Source organism: Armigeres subalbatus, chromosome 2 (assembly GCF_024139115.2).
Source record: "Armigeres subalbatus isolate Guangzhou_Male chromosome 2, GZ_Asu_2, whole genome shotgun sequence".
NCBI classification, from domain to species: domain Eukaryota; kingdom Metazoa; phylum Arthropoda; class Insecta; order Diptera; family Culicidae; genus Armigeres; species Armigeres subalbatus.
The window spans coordinates 259,841,045-259,860,889 of record NC_085140.1 but is presented as its reverse complement, the minus strand read 5'-3'; the positions used below and the strand labels follow the sequence as shown (position 1 = coordinate 259,860,889).

Here is a 19,845-nt window from a genome sequence, read left to right as displayed (position 1 = left end):
CACGAAAGTTCATCACCTTTTCTTAGTTCGCATCGCGATTTGAACGAATTGGAGTGTTCGCCCGAAATCTTCACACACAATCAGCACACCATCCACTGTTGCTTTGATCAGTCTGGTAAGCTTCCTACGAAGTTTTCACACTCCAGCTTGTCGCCTTTCTTGTAGATGGGGCATATAACCCCTTCCTTCCACTCCTCCGGTAGCTGTTCAGTTTCCCAGATTCTGACTATCAGTTTGTGCAGGCAAGTGGCTAGCTTTTCCGGGCCCATATTGATGAGCTCAGTTCCGATACCATCCTTACCAGCTGCTATATTGGTCTTTAGCTATTGGATGGCATCCTTAACTTCCCTCAAGATGGAGGCTGGTTGGCTTCCATCGTCCGCTGAACTGACGTAGTCATCTCCTCCGCAGCCTTAACTTTCACTGCCTGTACGCTCAGCGCCATTCAAATGTTCCTCGTAGCGCTGCTTCCACCTTTCGATCACTACACATTCGTCCGTCAAGATGTTCCCTTCCTTATCACTGTACATTTCGGCTCGCGGCACGAAGCTTTTGCGAGATGCGTTGAGCTTCTGATAGAACTTGAGTGTTTCTTGAGAACGGCATAGATGTTCTAACTCCTCGCACTCCTCTTCTTCCAGGCGGCGTTTCTTCTCCTGAAAAGCCTGGTCTTCTGTTTCCGCTTTCGTCTATAGCGTTCTACGTTCTGCCGCATACCTTGCTGCAACGCGACCGCCCGCGCTGCGTCCTTCTCCTCCAGAATCTTTCTGCACTCTTCGTCGAACCAATCGTTCCGACGACTTCGTCCCACATACTCGACGTTGTTCTCCGCTGCGTCGTTAAAGGCCGCTTTGATTGTATTCCAGCAGTCCTCAAGAGAAGCCCCATCGAGCTCACCCTCTTCCGGCAACGCTGCCTCGAGATGCTGCACGTATGCAGTGGTGACATCAGCTTGCTTCAATCGCTCTAGGTCGTACCGCGGCGGTCGTCGGTACCGAACATTGTTGATGACGGATAGTTTTGGGCGCAGTTTAACCATCACCAGATAGTGGTCAGAGTCGGTGTTGGCGCCACGATATGTCCTGACGTCGATAATGTCGGAGAAGTGCCGTTCGTGAATCAGAACGTGGGCGATTTGCAATTCTGTCTGCAGTGGTGATCTCCAGGTGTACGGTACCGATTCGGGAGGCTGTGTTGGAAGTAGATGCTGCAAATGGCCATATTCTTGGAGACGACGAAATCAATTAGTCGTAGGCTGTTTTCGTTCGTCAGCCGCAGAACTTTCCAATAGTCGGTCTAGACTCCTCCTCTTGGCCAACCAGAGCGTTCGAATCTCCTATGATGATTTTGACGTCGTGGCTTGGGCAGCTGTCGTACTCACGTTTCAGTTGCACGTAGAATGCGTCCTTATCATCATCAGTGCTTCCGGAGTGTGGGCTATGGACGTTAATTATGCTGAAGCTGAAGATCCGGCCTTTGATCCTCAACCTGCACATTCTCTCGTTGATCAGCCACCACCCGATAACGCGCCTTTGCATATCGCCCATCACTATGAAAGCTGTTCCCAGCTCGTGTGTGTTTCCGAGGCTCTGGTAGATGGTATGATTACCTCTAAACGTTCGCACCATTGATCCCTTCCAACAAACCTCCTGCAACGCTACGATGCCGAAACCACGGTCCTTGAGCACATCGACGAGTATGCGTGTGCTCCCGATGAAGTTGAGAGTTGTTGAGAAGTTTCCAATCGCTAATTCCTTTTCGTCGCAGTGGTCTTCTCCGATAGTTCCTGTCCATACTCTCTTATTGATTGTTCGTTGTGTATGTTTTTTTAAGGCTGACAACAAAGCCCCTCAATTTCCGGAGGACCATTCCTCCTTATTCCCGATGTACCTCGCTGGCACTCGGGCGATGATCAGCCGCCCCTAACATGGAGAACAGACACTATTGTGAGCCGATCCTGACATGAAGAACAGACACTCAGTAAGATTTGCACCTCCGGAGAGGAGCAAACCCACCTTCTCTGTCAGCATGCGACCATAGTTCCCACTAATATGTACTTCAAATGTACTAAACATGTTTGAGAGTGTACGCTATAAAAAGATTTATAGTAAGCGGTTCGATACCGCTTAAATAAACCGATCCGGCGACTGTCGGTCTCTTTCATCTCAAACCACCGAGTAAACAACACGTCTCTAGAACAGCTCCGAAAACCCTTTGTAAATATTCTTCTCTGGTTCTCTAATAGTTCGCCGCGGGTGTTTCGTCTACCTTTTTGCCGTACATATTAATTGGCGATGAGGAAAACTATTATAAAGTTAAAAACGCGTGTGAATTTTTTTTTTCATTTGGAAATTCCCGGTGAAATTGTGTGGAAAAAAAGGCCCCGGGCAGAGGCGCGATTTCTGCAGCAGCAGTGAAAGATCGGTAATTAGAAACGGATCATTTCCGACGTGAACTGACCGGAGAAGCGGTTTAGGTAACAGAAGGTTTGGAAAAAAAGCCATTCTGTGGCAGTGATCATCAAATCGAATCAAAATCGTTACACGGAAAAAAGTGATTTTTTTTAATTAAAAGTGGTTTTTTATATTTTTTTCTTTCAATCAATTGGTGATTTTGGGTGATGAACTTGGGCGGCTGAGACAGTGTTTTTTGTTCACCGTACCGTAACGCCATTTTGTTTTTTGAGGGCGTATGGTTTTTTCAAGTGATTTTACTGGAGTAAAAGTGTGCCAAATTGCCTTATAACACATTAAAGTGAATTTTTCTTTTTATTCAACAAAGGTTTAAAGACCCGTCGGCAGACATCGACGAATTTTTCGCAGCTGTTTGGCCGTCCTGTCGGATAGTTGGCATTATAATAACAATCAGATCACGACAGACTGCTGCCTCCCGTTCAAGAGCAGCCGTATATTTCAATACGTTTGGATTTACTCTGTGTGGAGGTGGACTGGTGCTGACTGGCTTTGACATCGTGACGTTTGTAGCGACAATTTCCGGCCTCTGGCCCGGACGATTTTTGTGGAGATTGCGTTTCGTTTGAGTTTCCGGTAAAGTTACCCAGGTATCGGGAAAAGGTCAAATTGAGATTGGTAAGTCATTTTTGTTCCTTTATTGTCATTGTTTTAAATTTGTTTGTGAATTGTTTTGTTCATAAAATAGTGCATTGTGTGTTAGTACGGAACAATAAGCCGTTTACCGCATAATAAGCGGATGTCCCTTTTTGTCAATTTGAATCGTTTTGATAAATTTTATTTCATTTTTTTTCATTTTTTGGTGATGATTTGTAGAAGTTGCTTTTCATTTTACGTAAAATGTTTATAACAGATTGGAATATTTAAACTGATTCGTTTTTTTTTTTTTGGTGCAACAATTATTGAGTGTATAATTGATTTTATTTTGGGCATTGAAATTAATTTATTAAAAACAATGTCTTATGTAGCTCCGAATATTGATCCGTACCGCAAAGGTCAAACGTTTGCGTCCTGGTTCAAGCGACTAGGATATCATTTTCGCGTCAATAAAGTAGCGGAAGCGGACAGGAAAGATCAAATGTTTCTCCTAGGAGGTGATTTTCTATTCGAAGTAGCTCAGAGCTTGTATTTTAATGATCAATTGCTTGATGCAGCACCTTTTGACGAGTTGATAGAAAAGCTTAAACAAAAGCTGGACAAAATGGATTCAGCCTTGATCCAGCGATTCAAATTTGATTCCCGAGTACAACAACCTGGTGAAACAGCCAGTGAATTTCTTTTTTCGCTTAAACTCCAAGCTGAGTATTGTAACTTTAAAGGTGATAAACAAGATCGTATACTTGATCGAATCCTCATTGGCTTGTCGGATGACGCCTTGAGACAAAAGTTATTAGCGGAAGATGTGGATAAATTGAATCTAGCTCAAATTGAGAAAATTATATCTGCATGGGAGTTAGCTGCTTCTAATGCCAAAACATTAACACAAGACAATTCTTTTGAACAAATCGCTTCTATTGTTGGAAGTCGTGGTAAGTTTGAACGCTTGGCAGATTCAAATCAAAGGTATGTTCCAGTGAAGAGCCGAGTAGGCTTTAGATATTTTTCAGGTGATGACGAGCGCAACGCAAAACCCTACAATAGGTACAATAATCGCGTGAATCATCGTTCGCAGACCAGACGGGTTAGACAAGTGCGGCTCCAGGAAAAAGGAAGGTGGTACCAGGATGCAGTGGTTCACCCGGTGGAACCGAAAAGCGATGAGCAACTAGTAATCGACCAACGAGTGTGCTACTATTGTGGAGTTCGAGGACATGTTCGAAGGAGGTGCCCGAAGCTGGAACAATTCAACAGGAGTCTGATCAACAACATCAACTTTAAAAAAACCTGTGCGAAAACTGACGATAATTTGTCGAATATGATGAGTTGTTGGGAAGACAAGAGTGATGATTCGGATCCAGGTGAATTACAGTGCATGCATGTTTCCTCCACTAACAAAAGTCATCCATGTTTACTAGAACTGGATATTCAAGGCATCAATGTGCAGATGGAGACTGATAGTAATGCTGTCCAATGAGCAGCTCGAAGTAGCTCGAAGTTGTTCCCGTCCTGCTCGTTCTTTTTTGTCAACAAACGGGCATGAGCGTGACAGGAACAACTTCGAGCTACTTCGAGCTGCTCATTGGACAGCACTAGTGGCTCCGACGTTTCCGTGATTGGTAAGAAGCTATTTTTGGCTAATTTCGATGTTCCACTTGAAAAAAGTTCCAATAGTTTGATAGTGGTAAACGGCTCCCGATTGAAAATTGCTGGAGAAGTTATTGCTTCGGTTGTATTTCGGAATATAAAGGCAAAATTGAAACTTCTAGTATTGGATAGTGATCATGATTTTATTCCTTTATTTGGGAGAACCTGGTTGGATATTTTCTTTCCCAACTGGCGTAATAGTTTTGATAAACAAGTAACTGGAAACAGAATAAATGAACGCAAGAACAACGACTTAATGATTTATGTCAAGACTAAATTGTCTGATGTTTTCATTAAAGATTTTTTGACTCCTATTAAAGGTAATGAAACCGAATTGGTTTTAAAAATTGACACCTATTTATAGGAAAGCTTTTGACGTTCCCAATGCAATAAGGGATAATAGTGCTGATATTTGTTTGCGATTCCCATTGGAGCAGTCAGTTGCTGATTTGGAAAAGATTGTTAATGCTTGTGATGCTCCTGCTGTTATGGCAGAGCAACCAAAACAGTTGAATAATACGAAATGGATTACTTCCACAATATATTTTGGTAGAATACAACAGGACTGTGTCTACTTTAAGCATCACGTTAATTTATTAAACGTTGATGGCTTTTCAAATTGGATGGAAATTGAATGGATGAAAAATAGAACAGAATATGATGAATTGATAAAACTGATAAAAATGTTTTTACTTGACCCAAAGTACTTATACGCAGAGGAGGATCTAATTGGACTAGTTTTAATACATTTAAAAAATAATATGACGATGGAAGGATTTATTTCTTCTCAAAATGTTTTATGTTATTATTTTAAATTGTTAATCGATATGATTAATGTAATACTAAACAAAAACGATAAAAATGTACCATTAACTAAATGTGATAACCGCAATGATAAATTGTCGACAAGATATAGTAACGGTATTGACAAAACGCCTAGTAAAGATCCTTTAGGCAGCCTGATGGCTGATGATGTGTTATGGTACAGAAACAGTAACCCTCAGGCTAAATGGTTAAAGGCATATTTTCTAAACCGAGTTTGTAAAAATATCCTACAGATTACAATTGGAAACGGACTAACGACCACGGCGCACCGAAGTCAAGTTAAAATTATCGACGATGCGGGCGGCCGGGTGCGGCGCAGGATGGTGGTGCATGTCGATCGTACTGTCGATGACCCTGGTCCATCACCACCACCACCATTGCAAGAAACGATCCAAGAAGACGAGCCGTGTGAGGAGTCCTTACGGAGTTTCCAGGAGTGTGAGTTGTGCGATGTCGAATCTCATGTGGTTAAGCGGAAACGAAAATGGAAGTCTGATGCAAATTTGGCGCTCGATGGCCTGCCGAGGCGTTCGAAGAAAACGCGGAGTAATCATGAAAATGAATTCAAATATTTTTGATGTTAAATGATCGAATTAATTGTTTCTTGAAATGTTTTTATTTAATTAATAGATAACTATTAACTCGAAAAAAGGAAGGACTAATATGTACTTCAAATGTACTAAACATGTTTGAGAGTGTACGCTATAAAAAGATTTATAGTAAGCGGTCCGATACCGCTTAAATAAACCGATCCGGCGACTGTCGGTCTCTTTCATCTCAAACCACCGAGTAAACAACACGTCTCTAGAACAGCTCCGAAAACCCTTTGTAATTATTCTTCTCTGGTTCTCTAATAGTTCGCCGCGGGTGTTTCGTCTACCTTTTTGCCGTACATATTACCACCAGGGTTGATTACTCGATCTCCCCTAAGGTTGCTCGTATCCCGGCCAGCACCACGAGGAGGTAGGGATAGAAGTTGCTGTGTACCGCGAGGTGGGGTCTGTTTTATTCAGGTACGCGAAGTACCAATCGTACGCTTTACCCAGCATTTGCCGTGCCAAGAATGAGATATAATATGAGGGTAATCTTTTTATTCCTAAACTTACAATTTTCCGCAAGAAGATATAAAATCGCTTACTTTTGCGCAAGGTTGTTGTGCCCTTCTACTGAATTTGTAACTGTGAAGTAAGACTGAACCATTATTGTTAAGTCTCTCCTTAAGCTTTGAAACAACACCTCATAGGAAACTTCTTCCTACAATTCATCTGTAGGATAGAGCTTATCTGCCCAATCAAACAAAAAATTACCTCCCAAAATGAACATCTGGTATTTTTTCATCTCATTACTTGGAAATGGCATGATAAACGTTTAGCATTAGCATTGTTACGGTGTAATTCGTAGATTGGACACTAGTGATACTCATGTTTTATTTTTGAGATCCTTATCTAGAATGCTATCAGAAATCAAGAAGGGGAGTGGTCCTTGATTCCAGTCTCAAACAAAAATAACAAAAGCATGAGGATTACTACTCCTGGCTACGCCCATCTTCACCGTAACTAGGGAGAGGAAGGAAGTGTTGATGTAGTACTTACTTAACGAGAGGCCACAGACTTAGCGACACCCTCATAAGTACCACGAAGTTGGATAATGAGGAAGGTATTCGTTGGGTCAGGATTTGCCTGTAGCTGGCAATGCAACCGTGGTAGATCTTACCCCGTAACACACTACGTAAAGGTGTCTACCCATAGCATTACGGGTCGGAAATAGCATGATGAACGTTTAATCCAAGAAGTGAACGATTGACTCTTACGGAATGGTTCAATATTGGGAGCTACAACGTATATGTCAAAATTTTAGTAAAAACTAAAAAACAAACACTACCTATATAAATTTGTTCAAAGCTGTTAAGCAGCAAAAATTGCAAATGATAAAATGGTTCAATTCATTGAATACGTACGCTAACAAACAATCAAAATAAAAAAATAGTTTTCTTGTTGTGTTCAACTCCTTTTGTTTAAGTAATTTAAACGTGCCAAATTGTACATGCAGTTAAAATTAATAAAACGTCTTGGAAAAGCGAAAAGTAAAATTAATAAAAGGAATATTAAAAAAAATCACTCAACACGCAACTTTACTTGCGCTACTTTATTGTTTCAATCAAATATGACAACGCGCCTTTTCATTGGCAACAGCGAAAAATCATCATATTCCTACAATATAAAACTACTTCATCTCGACTAAAAAGTTCAAGGAACTGCTTTTTTCAATAAGTTATAAATGGTTACCGAGTCATCTAAGGAGTGAGTGCTAGTAATGGACCCCTTAACGACTGAAATTTACTTCAGTCGCTTCGCTAGAGCGAGCCTCTTGATAATTTGTAGTTCTGCTGCACCAGATGACCAGATGACAAGCAACAGGTATCAGCAACGTGTTTCGTACATAAAACCACCCAAAATATTCATTTTTGCTATTAAATCAAGCAAATGATGTAGCTAGCATACCTATTATGGCCTCACCCGAGTCTATAATAGGCCATAATAGGCCCCCTAGTACTAGCACTCACTCCCTACTACGTGTTTTGCGCAATCAAATAAGCAGGTAGAACATTTTTGATCTTAGGAACAATCTTTTATTGCTTCTTTGGGATTTCAAATTGAGAATAAAAGGTTTTCAACCATAGTAAGATTTTTTCATTCATTTTTTAAATTTCGGTGGAGCGCAAGAAAATGACAGGACCCCCGTACAAGCTCTCGCGCAATAAGTGTACGGTCCCTATTAGTATATTGATCATTTACAATATAAAAAGCAAATGTGTTCATTCTACTGCACGGTCTCAAACTTCATCCGTATCTCTGTATCCCTGAGCAGTATCATCAGTTCATCATCTTTCTGAGCCCGGAGCTCATCAATTGCACGTTCCTTAAATCCGATGTCCTTTGCTGGATCGTCTGGGATAGCTACCTTCTCAGTTCCAACCTGAGGAATCTGTGCACTATAATTCATCCCAATGCGCTCCGAGTTCGTGGGCGTTACCCCAATCTTTTCCCAGGAATCACCTCCAAAAGGGATCAGTATTGGACCATTATGATCCACTGCCGTGGTTTTGAATGGGCTTGATGGACTACCGAAACCAAGATGGTTCATCGCATCTCTCATCATCTTTGATAAAGCTGCATTCTTGGAAGTATAAAAAATCAACGCTGCGCCAATCGCATGAGCAATCGATCTCAAACAACGACACACGTGTTTCTTAATTTCAGAATCCACATTCTGGAACGCATCATATTTACCTCCCACAATAATAACCGGAAATGGAAGAATTTCGAGTGTGTTTAAATCCTCATGATCTATTCCCACTTTCTGTTTCATTCGCTCCTGCAGTTCTGCAACCTCCTTAGTCGAACAATGTTTGCTTATTGCTTGCTTCAATCCATTCAAAATAGATTGCAAATCGGTCCACAGTCGATCCGGCTGTGATAAGTCGAGAACAATCACGGCAGCAAACGTTGCAAGTCCATGGGAACGCAGGGGCACTTCTATGAGTTGATTCGAATTGACCAAACTGCCCAGTTCCCATACATTGCAGATGTTTTTCTGTGCACCCTGTCCGGTGGCAGTTCGGCGCCCGAATGAATATTCCAGCGCCAACGTGGGGCGGGTGATATCATCTCGATCCAAGAACCGATTGATGAGAGTTGATTTCCCCTACAAATAGCCCACCAGGAATAAATTAAGCTATGTCCATCGATTTTGATTCGATCAGCTACTTACTGCCCCTTTGCTGCCGAGTACAAAAATAGTGCGTTCACTGGGTCCTGTAGTCAGGCTGGACTCATTTTTCAACTGCTCGGTGACCAGCTTCATGGCAATATCCTGAATCGTTTCGCTACTGTCCGGCTCCATTGAGTTCATTGAATTCAACTCACTCATGGTTTATTGTTTTAGAAAGATTGAATTTTAAAGATTAAATTGAAACATGTAATAACAAAGCGATAGTCAGACACTAATCCACTTAACAGCAATATCCTAGCAGCAAGCTTTGTGTATATACAGTTGTTGCCATAGTTACTGTTCCCGAACCCGTTTGTGCGCATCCACACCTTCCTATCCTTAACTGAAGACTGTTTTTAATGATATACACCCAACTAGCGAATTGCAGATTATAATATAATTTTTGTTGTGTTTTGAGCCGAAGGAAAATAAACAAGATTTTTTAAGAGTAGCAAAGAGGGGCGAAGGCTTCTCAGGTTGGCGAACATTATTAGAATTTTCCCGGAAAGCGAGACATCTTTGGATTTCTCTTTGTGTTGCAAAGAGTAGTGCAGATTTCTCTGAAGTTGGCGTAAATATTAGGTATTTACCCGGTAACGCGAGAATTCTTTGGATTTCTCCGTGTTAATATGCGATGGCGAAGATTGTATGGAATCTTTCCAGGAAAGCGAGATTTTTTGAGTTCTCCTTGTATTTCAAGTAATTGCGACTCCCTGGGCAGACGTTACGGTAGATGATACTTTTGAGATGTTAATACAATATGTGGTTATATATGTCTATATATGTTATATGTGTCTCATGTTAATTTGAAATGGATAAATTGTTCCGAACGAGAAAAATTCTTGCGAGTTGTGGAACTTAGAGAATTCTCCAGCACTGAAGAAGTCGTATAGTTTAAGCTAAGCATTACTCTCTGATTTGGTTGGTTGATATTCGGGCAGAAGTAGCTTATTCAGAAGTAACACTGAAGCATGAAGATTGCAATCTAGTAATGAGACAAATTGTTTCATTTCAGATGGAAGAAATGCGCCCAGTGCCGCCGTTTCGATACAATCAGATCGAAACAAGCAAATTAGCGAAGGAATGGCAAGCATGGAAGGAATCCCTTGAGTGCTACTTCGCCGCTTACGGAATATCCGACCAGAAAGTCATGCGAGCAAAGTTGTTGCATTTCGGCGGGCCGGCCCTGCAAACTGTATTTAGGAACCTCAAAGACCAAACGGTTTTGATGCAGCCATCGAGAAGTTAGATGAGTTTTTCGAACCGAGGCATATGAGCACGTCAAAGCAAAGGAAGTTGCGACAAATGAAGCAAAAGGCAAACGAGCGGTTTGCGGATTACGTCATTCGTTTAAAGCAACAGGCGGCAGAATGCGGTTTCAAGAAATACGGCCCAGAAATATCGAAGGTGCTCACCGAATTCTACCTGACGGACGCCGTGGTCGAAGGTACCTCCAATGAAGTTCGTAGGAGAATCCTGCTGAAGGATCTTCCATTCGAAGAAATTGAGGTGCTTGGCATATCGCAAGAGGTAGTTGATCAACAGGTGGAAGAAATTGTTTCGTCCAAGCCACCGGAGAAGATCTACAAGGTTGAGCGGCTCTCGTCAAATACGAAAAACGTAAAGAAGTCCGAAGTCGGATCCAAGGTCAGATCAGCATCAGGCTGTTACAATCGCGGACGTATAGGGCACATTGCAGCGGCCGTGTGTCCGTGTCCTGCGCATGGTAAACAATGTCGAAATTGCAGAAGCTATGGCCATTTCGAGAAATGTGCCGAAAGCGAAAAAGCGATGCCGTGCAGAAACCGATCGAGACAAAAGTTCGAGCGATAACAAAGAGGGAGGAAACGAGCCCCAAGGATAGAAACGAACGTGATATGACGAATGCACATGAAAAGGTGTATTACGCATTTTACACTATGTGTCGTTGGCGGCGTAAAATTGGACATGCTGGTCGATCCAGGGTCCGACGCAAATCTAATCAGTGATGTCGCTTGGACCGAGTTGAAAGCAAAAAACGTCGCCGTGTGATCGACGAAGGGATCGTCTCGCATCTTGAAGGCTTACGGAAGCGACAGACCTCTGAAAATACTGATCTCATTTGAAGCTATCGTCGCTGTCGAAGATCGTGAGGTGTGTGCCGAGTTTCTAGTCGTTGAGGGAGGACAGCGATGCTTGCTCGGCGATGCCACCGCAAAGGAAGTGGGCATTTTGCGTTTTGGGCTGCAGGTAAATCGCTTGGAAGAAACAGTTGAACCTTTCACTAAGATACTGTTATAACCACTAAATTATCCTTCTGGGCTTGTTCGGTTGAGTAGGCTTCTTTAATGAAGAGTAAAAGGGCAGACACAACTGGTTTGGTTACAAGTCAAAGTAGAACTGTTTATTTCAAATATATACAATTATCTTGAGCTCATGTTTCACTCAGCTCTCTTAATTCTTGCTTACGCTCTGAGCACCCGTATAGTGGGTTTTCCTATTTTACCGGATGGTGGTAGCTTTTCGCCTTGCTACCACAGTACTTTTCCCCTTGAGATAATACTTGAATATTATATAAAAATAAATCAAACTATATAATTAAAATTACAATAAAATCAGAGCTGATATTTCAGATAGTAAACTAGTTTACATGCTTGCAAATTCGAAATATTATCCAATAATAACTTTAAATTCGATAATTCAAAGGAATAACACAAACTAATAATACAGATAGGGTTTTCTCCGCTTCTTCAAATTTCTTCTACTATTTCTATGCACAACTGTATCTGGTATGGTTCGAATGTTCCTTTCCGAAACGGGCTCATGGTTGCCATTAAGTGTATGCTCTTTCGTACTCCTCTTACTCTCGATTCGTTCCGACTGTACATTATCAGGAGAAAAGTCCATTGAAGGAACCTGTTCCCTATCGTACAAAAAGGAGTCGGCCGGGAAACCATAAAAGTCCGAATCCGAATCGGAACCATCCTCCTCTTCCCTTTTTCTTTTGTTGCCACAACTAGGGCCATCGGTGATGTTACTGCCATTGCTATTGCCGCTGGTAGTAGTAATTTGCTGTGCTGAAGGACCTGGATTCTCTCCAATAAAAACAAAACGCTTTGATGATCTTTGGCGAGAGTTCCCAGGGATTTTAAGCTGACGTTTGTGTGCCGAAATTATTCGACCGCCCAGCGAGATATTTAATATCAACAATCGCTTCCTCCCGTACTGTTTCCATCGCCATAGAATTGATCCGTTGACAGGGTTTTGTCAAACCAGAGAAGGTGTTCCTCCATCCCATGTAAAAGAGATCCAGCCAGCTACGACCCATGAGTGGTACGAATTCTTTAGTCCCTTGCAGCACAATCAAATACATTTCGCCTACGATTCCATTCAGCTGCACCGATACTTTCACCTTACCCAAAATGTTCAGTCTATTACCATCGATTACATAGAGTTTTTTGTTACTGTTCTCAATTCGGCAATTCTTAAAATTCCTTAGAAATAGTGACTCTGATATTACGCTCTCGGCTGATCCACAGTCAATCTCCATTGTGACCCTTCTTCGTTCAACCACTGCTTCAACATAACAAGGCTCATTCATTTTGGTTTTTGCCGATATCATCATGCAAGGTATGGCCTCCTCATCGGTATCCGAATTATTGATCTCGTCTTTTAAACGCTTAAAAAGTCCCGAAGAACTAGTAGGCAAAGGTCTGGGAGAATCAATAAATTTTACAGTGTGTCTAGATTTATTTGGACTTTTTCTCTTTAATCTAAAACAAAATTTCTTGGTATGTCCAGTCTTGTGACAAAAGGAGCACGTAAAAACTCTGTCCCTATTACTGCTTCCGTTTCCTCTACCTTCGCCTCTGCCTGAATAAAATGATTGATTTCGGTTTCGGTCAAAACTCCTACTCCTGCTCCGGTAGAATTGTTTATGAGGGCCACGTTCTTCTCTTCTACCTAATCTGGCAACCACGCTAACTCTACTTTCGTCGTCGCGATTTACAAAACGGGTCCGATCGGATGACAGTTCCTGGTTTACAATTAACCTCTCGGCTTTGGAAGCCGTTAAATCATCCTCATCAAATAATTTTTTTTGCAAGCTCCGATCGTAAGTCCTTATGACTAATGCATCCCGAATTGCTCTTTCTTTGAAGTTCCCAAAATTGCACAGTTCAGCCAATTGCTTCACAGCAAGTACGAAATCTTCAGATTTCTCGTACTGGCCTTGTCTACGAGTCCAGAATTTGTATGTATGTATGACGTCAGAGTCTTTTTTGTCATATCTCTTTTTAAGTTCGTCAGTTATTTGTTTATAAGTGAGGTCCTTGACGTTCTGACCCGGAAAAAGAAGCTTGATCTGACTATAAACCTCTACGCCGCATACGGCAAGAAAGGAAATTTTATATTTATCTGCAGTATAATTATTGTGTTCAAATAGAAATTCCAATTGTTCTAAATATTGGGAGAAAGGGATCGTTCCCGGCATGTAAGGTTCGGTGGTCGTTGTCAGAGACATCCTTTTGCCAAAAAATAACAATAAAAAAAAAAACACAAAAAAGCAAAATTCAAAACTAAGGCTATAGCACTAAAATCCAATGCATAAAAAAAAGGAAAAATAAATCACGTACCTGTTTATTTCAAACTGCTGAGACCGTGAGCAATCAAAAACTCACCACGAAAAGGTCTTAAAAGCGGCCAAAATACGACGGCCACCGCTCAGCAACAACAACAACAGCAGCAAAATCCAACAGCACAGCTTCCAAACACACAAGCAATAAAATGCAATTAGCAGAGCAGGCACCAGCAACAACAGCAGCACCAGGAAATCCAACGGCAACGTAAATATAACGGCGATATTCAATCACTGCAAAATACTGCACCAGTTCGCCGTCAATGTCGTCACAATCAAAAAGGTCAATGCACTGACTCGCACGATGCACCTCGATGTTGATAGACGATTATGCACTTTACGGCCGTGTTCACCTCCTGCACCGCAAAACGTTTATACCGCTTTCACTGCGTTACCAAACGACAAGACGATATTGGTTATAAACGCCTCCGATTACCACAGTCGACTCCGATGTAAATTGGTGCTCGTTCGGTATACGTCGTTTCGTCGTTTATTATCTTTGTGGATGAAAAGAAAATGGAATTAGAATAAAAAAATGGAAGAAAAGAAATTCTAAATCAAAAAAAGGAGAACAACAAAAGTTCTCTGATTCTTTTGTTCTACGAATCTAAAAAAAACTCTTTTAAAATAAAATCGTTTAGCACTTCATCAACAAAAGCGATTTGATAACGCCACGCTAAAACGACAAAATGCCGCCTCACTTTAGACGATAATTACATATGCACGCGTTACACTTCAAAAAGCAGTTAATTTGTATATAACTCTGCACTTTTATGAAACCAACTTACTCCGTAAAATCACGCCAAAAGTGCAAGAAAAAACACCGGCGGACGCAAAAAACGGGAAAGGTAGCAAAAATTTCACACTCGTCGCCACTGTTATAACCACTAAATTATCCTTCTGGGCTTGTTCGGTTGAGTAGGCTTCTTTAATGAAGAGTAAAAGGGCAGACACAACTGGTTTGGTTACAAGTCAAAGTAGAACTGTTTATTTCAAATATATACAATTATCTTGAGCTCATGTTTCACTCAGCTCTCTTAATTCTTGCTTACGCTCTGAGCACCCGTATAGTGGGTTTTCCTATTTTACCGGATGGTGGTAGCTTTTTGCCTTGCTACCACAGATACGAGGAATAAAAGCGCATACCCAAGGATCCGGACGCCGTTGCTGTATTCCAGCCGGTGCGTAGAATTCCAGCGCCGCTAGAAGAAGCGGTTAATCGAAAAGTTGACCAGCTACTCCGACGAGACATTATTGAACTGAAATTGGGAGCGACTAGTTGGGTATCCCCGCTGGCTATCGTCGGCAAAGCAGATGGCGAACCGCGTTTGTGCCTCGACCTACGTCGTGTCAACGAGGCCGTGTTAAGGGAGCACCATCCAATGCCTGTCGTTGACGATTACATCATGCGCTTAGGAAAAGGTCGAGTTTGGAGCAAGTTGGACATCCGGGAGTCATTCCTGCAGATTGAGCTTGCTGAGGAATCGCGGGATGCCGCAACATTTATTACAAGTCGAGGTCTCTTCCGATTTAAACGTCTTCCATTCGGCTTGGTGACGGCACCGAAGTTATTCCAGAAGGCCATGGATGAGATCCTGGCGGGATGCCCTGGCACCAGTGGTGCGAATTCTCAATCTCAGTGACTGAAATTTGTTGAAATTGATACCATATCCTCTTCACACTCACTTCCTAACAGTGAAAACTGAAAATGTTTAGTAGCAACAATCAAAGAAAGAGTAAACAAAAGACATCGCTTCTCATTGCACACGCAGCCCGCAGTGACAGTCCATTCAGTTCACTCGCTGCTGCGTGAATGCGACGGCCCTATATAAATGCATGGGTGAATACTATCACTTGAAAGACAATGACAGGAGATTTGTGCCGAATGATCATCAGCTTCAGCCCGCTGTTGGCAAACCGAGTAAGCTAATCTACTCCTGCTTTGTCTTACTGACTGAAAGACACCGTCATAGGCGAAGAGGAGCAGAGAAAAATACAAAACAAAAGAATCACACTCAGCAGGCATTGTTGATAAATTGCACCACTGCCTGGCACTGGTATTTGCACGATGTCATCGTGGAGGGAAGAGACGCGAAGGAGCACGATGAGCGTCTGGAGAAGGTAGCGTGATTTTGATTTCTGTTTTCGGTGAATTTGTTCTTTTTTAAATAAAGCAAAGGTTTGTTGATTCGAGTACTATTGTGTTTGATTCATTAATTTCAGGTTTTGTCGCTACACAAAAACAGATCCGTCGAGCTGAACTGGGACGAATGCAAGTTCAAGGTAATTGAGTTAGACTTTCTGGGGCACCAAATTTGCAATCAAGGAATCAAACCCTCTGAATCGAAAGTACAGGCAGTTGTGTCATTCAGGGAACCACAAAACGAGACGGAAGTTTGCAGTTTTTTGGGGTTGGTGAACTACCTAAACAAGTTTATACCCAATCTTGCAACGATCGACGAACCTCTACGACGACTACTTTTGAAGGACAGCGTATTTGAATGGAAAGATGAACAATCGGTCGCATTCAAAAAGATAAAAGCGGCAATGAGCGATATCGGTTATTTGGGTTTCTACAACGTCGACAATCGGACTACCGTGATAGCAGATGCTAGTCCTACGGACTAGGGGCAATATTCGTGCAGTTTGATGCGGACAACGTCCATCGCATAATCAGTTACGCCTCTAAGTCTCTAACGGAGACAGAACGACGATACTGCCAAACAGAAAAGGAGGCTTTAGCTATTGTGTGGAGCGTCGAGCGGTTTCGATACTATCTCTTGGGTAAGAAGTTCCAGATATTCTCCGACTGCAAGGCATTGAAGTTCTTGTTCTGCATTCGCTCAAAACCATGTGCGCGCATTGAGCGTTGGGTGCTGAGGCTGCAGACTTTCGACTACGAAGTGATTCATGTGGCTGGAAAAGACAACATAGCGGATACTTTGTCGCGACTACCTATGCAAGATGCTGTTCCGTTCGATCCCTCAGAAGAAATTTTGGCTAAGTTGTTTTGTATGCCGCCAACACAACGGCACTATCTTGGGAGCAAATTGAAGACGCATCGAACAATGACATTGAAACTCAGCTGATATTGGACATTGTCAGACGGGATGCTCTACAAGAGTTGCCAGTAGAGTTACGAGTGATTTCAAACGAGCTATGCGAGCTTAACGGTGTACTATTACGTGGCGACCGCATTGTTATCCCGCTTTGTTTGAGATCGAAACGGCTCATGAGGGTCATCCGGGGACCGTTATGATGAAAAATCATCTACGGTCAAACGTGAGGTGGCCTAAAGTGGACTTCATGGTTGAGAAATTCGTGAAGAATTGCAGGGGTTGCACTCTTGTATCGGCAGCAGATCGACCAGAACCAATGGTTCGAAGTAAGCTGTCTTCTGCTCCGTGGGAGACCTTTGCTCTCGATTTCCTCGGCCCGCTCCCAGAAAGACAACACTTGCTGGTTGTTATCGATTGCTACAGCCGCTTTGTTGTAGTCATTGAGATGGAGGGTACAACGACTGCGGATGTCATCAGAGAACTTAGCATCATGTTTAGCAGATATGGCATACCAACTTCGCTAAAAGGCTGACAATGCTCCACAGTTCAGCTCAGATTATGTAGAGTTTCGGGAATTCTGTGATTACAATTCCGTACTGGCCACAAAGTATCGGAGAAGTGGAGCGGCAAAACTGTTCTATCCTGAAACGGCTTCGTATTGCGCAAGAGTTGGGCCAGGACTGGCGGAGAGAGTTGAGACTGTACCTGCTCACGTACCACTCCACCAATCACCCATCAACAGGAAAATCTACTGGAGAAATCATGTTCGGCAGTCGAATCAACTACCGACGGTTCAAAACTTCCTAGAAGATGCTAGTGTAAGGGAAAGGGATCTAGTTTCAAAAGAAAAGGGGAAGAACTATACGGACCGAAAACGACAAGCCAAGGAAAGCGAAATTGAAGGAGGTGATTCGGTGTTACTCAAAAAAATGCATTAATCTAACAAGCTGGATACTGATTTCAGTAATGAAGAGTATGTTGTTCAGTATAAGTCAGGAACCGATACAGTTATCAAATCCAAACGGACAGGAAAGCAGTATAGGCGCAGCGGTGCACATCTTAAGAAGGTTAGTGGTTTGGCTGATGAGTCTGATTCGCATAACGACGACACATAACAGATTGATGATGTTATGGCGAGCGTTGGAGACGATAACAGTAATCCAGTAACTTAGTCTTTTTTTGGATCGAAGCGCATAAGAGTTCAACCAACAAAATACCGTGGACCCCCGGTAATATGACCGTTTTTAATCTGAACACTTTTTAATTTAAACCCCGTTCGTTTGAACATCGTTAAAATTAAAAATGGATCAAACGTCATTTAGCACGTGGAATCGAGGAAAGAAAAATGGAACATCGTGAAATGGAACGCAGAATCAAAACAAACCAGCAAAGAGAGCAGCCAGAAACCAGTTTTTCTGATGCGAATAGAGTAACCAGAAGTTCAAATTAAAAATGAACCCCGTTAATTTGAATGAGATACCGTTCAAATTATCGGGGGTCCACGGTACCGCGATTATGTATTGCAGGTTGCAGTGGAATGTCAAAATGCATGAAATCTGACTAGCAGATGTTGAGGATCGCCTGAAAATCTTGCAACCAGCGTTGTTGGCAATAAAAATAAAAATGTTTTGGTACTTCGCAAAAAAAAAAATGTTTACAGTCTTGGAGGAGTCAAATAAAATCTTTGCTTTTTAGCCAGACTATATTCCAAGAAATATCAAATTTTCAAAACCGTAAAATACTTGGTAAAACACGACAATTTTCACTTCAAAAACATATTTTTTTGTCATTTATATACAATTGAACCGTTTTTTTGAGAAACTGCATATGTAAGATTTTTGGCCAACATGAGATTTTAATGTATTCTGAATCCTCGTCCAAAAATACGTATTCTGGCAAAAAACACGAAAAAAAAATTTTTGTTCAGGAATGTATGAAAAAAATTTCGTTTGTTTGAGAAACTACATATGTCCACGTACTTTAAAGAGCAATTGTGGAGTACTGCTTACATTTTTTGCACTGAAAGTGTCCCAGGGTGTTGATGCGGGCTTGGTAGTCATATGGCTACTGCTTCTGCCTCATACGCAGGAGGTCGTGGGATCAATCCCAGGTCCGTTCCATTCTCCTACTTTGTATCTTTCTCTTTATTTCTCATGTTCTAGCAATCGCTAGAACTGGAAATGGACTTCCATACCGTTTCCATTATTATTCCTATACCTTCAACTTGAGTATTCTATCAGTAATCTGATAGAATTGGAAATGAACTATAGAGCTTGTTTCCTACATCCAATTAGAAATTCCATCAGTTACCTTCTCCTATCTATCACATTGGCAGCTCGTTAACCAAGACGGACCTCTGCCTCTCCAACCTAACCCAGAAATTCCAACAAATTCCGCATGAACTCGTGGCAAGTGCAGAGGTATATTCGGCTTGCAGTGGGCGAGTGATTGCATCATCATTTCCTCCCCTTCCCTACATTGACTTGCATTCTGACGTGGCAGGCGCCAGTATGACCTAACAAATGAGATCACCAGTACTTGTACATTGAAGATGTGTGCTAGTCCCAAGCAAACATCTGTTGGTTCCCTGTGCAAGAACAGCTGATCTGGTCATAATGGAGTAGCAACTACGAGCAGTCAATCAAGCTCAAGCTCAAGCTCAAGCTGATAGTGTCCCAGGGTGTTGAGTTTTGCCAAAAACTATTGATCTGTATCGAAGAAATCGAAAGATTCGATGCAAGTTTGTTCAAAAACAGTTTTTTGTTGTTTTCTCGAAATAGGGTAAAATGGACTTACGCAGTTTCTCAAACAAATGATTCAATTAAAGTCATTCCTGAAAGTCTGGCATCACTGTTTTTGG

At 42.0% G+C, this 19,845-nt stretch overlaps 2 protein-coding genes across 4 annotated transcripts; both read right to left on the bottom strand.

Moving 5' to 3' along the window:
• Positions 1-8,180: 8,180 nt before the first annotated feature.
• LOC134216249 (cytoplasmic dynein 2 light intermediate chain 1) lies at positions 8,181-9,579 on the bottom strand. The gene is made up of 2 exons (XM_062695190.1): positions 9,312-9,579; positions 8,181-9,245 (listed from the first exon to the last, which is right to left on the bottom strand). Exons 1-2 carry the CDS (start codon positions 9,468-9,470, stop codon positions 8,361-8,363), a joined length of 1,044 nt encoding a protein of 347 aa, XP_062551174.1. The 5' UTR covers positions 9,471-9,579; the 3' UTR covers positions 8,181-8,360.
• A 2,088-nt stretch (positions 9,580-11,667) lies between these two features.
• On the bottom strand, positions 11,668-15,043 carry LOC134216248 (uncharacterized). 3 transcript variants are annotated; one of them, XM_062695188.1, is made up of 3 exons: positions 14,644-15,043; positions 13,925-14,423; positions 11,668-13,813 (listed from the first exon to the last, which is right to left on the bottom strand). In XM_062695188.1, exon 3 carries the CDS (start codon positions 13,810-13,812, stop codon positions 12,439-12,441), a length of 1,374 nt encoding a protein of 457 aa, XP_062551172.1. In that variant the 5' UTR covers position 13,813; positions 13,925-14,423; positions 14,644-15,043; the 3' UTR covers positions 11,668-12,438. The 3 variants fall into 3 exon arrangements, with proteins under 3 accessions (XP_062551172.1, XP_062551173.1, XP_062551171.1); XM_062695189.1 differs by having other exon boundaries at positions 14,715-15,043; XM_062695187.1 differs by having other exon boundaries at positions 13,925-15,043.
• Between the last annotated feature and the right edge of the window lie 4,802 nt (positions 15,044-19,845).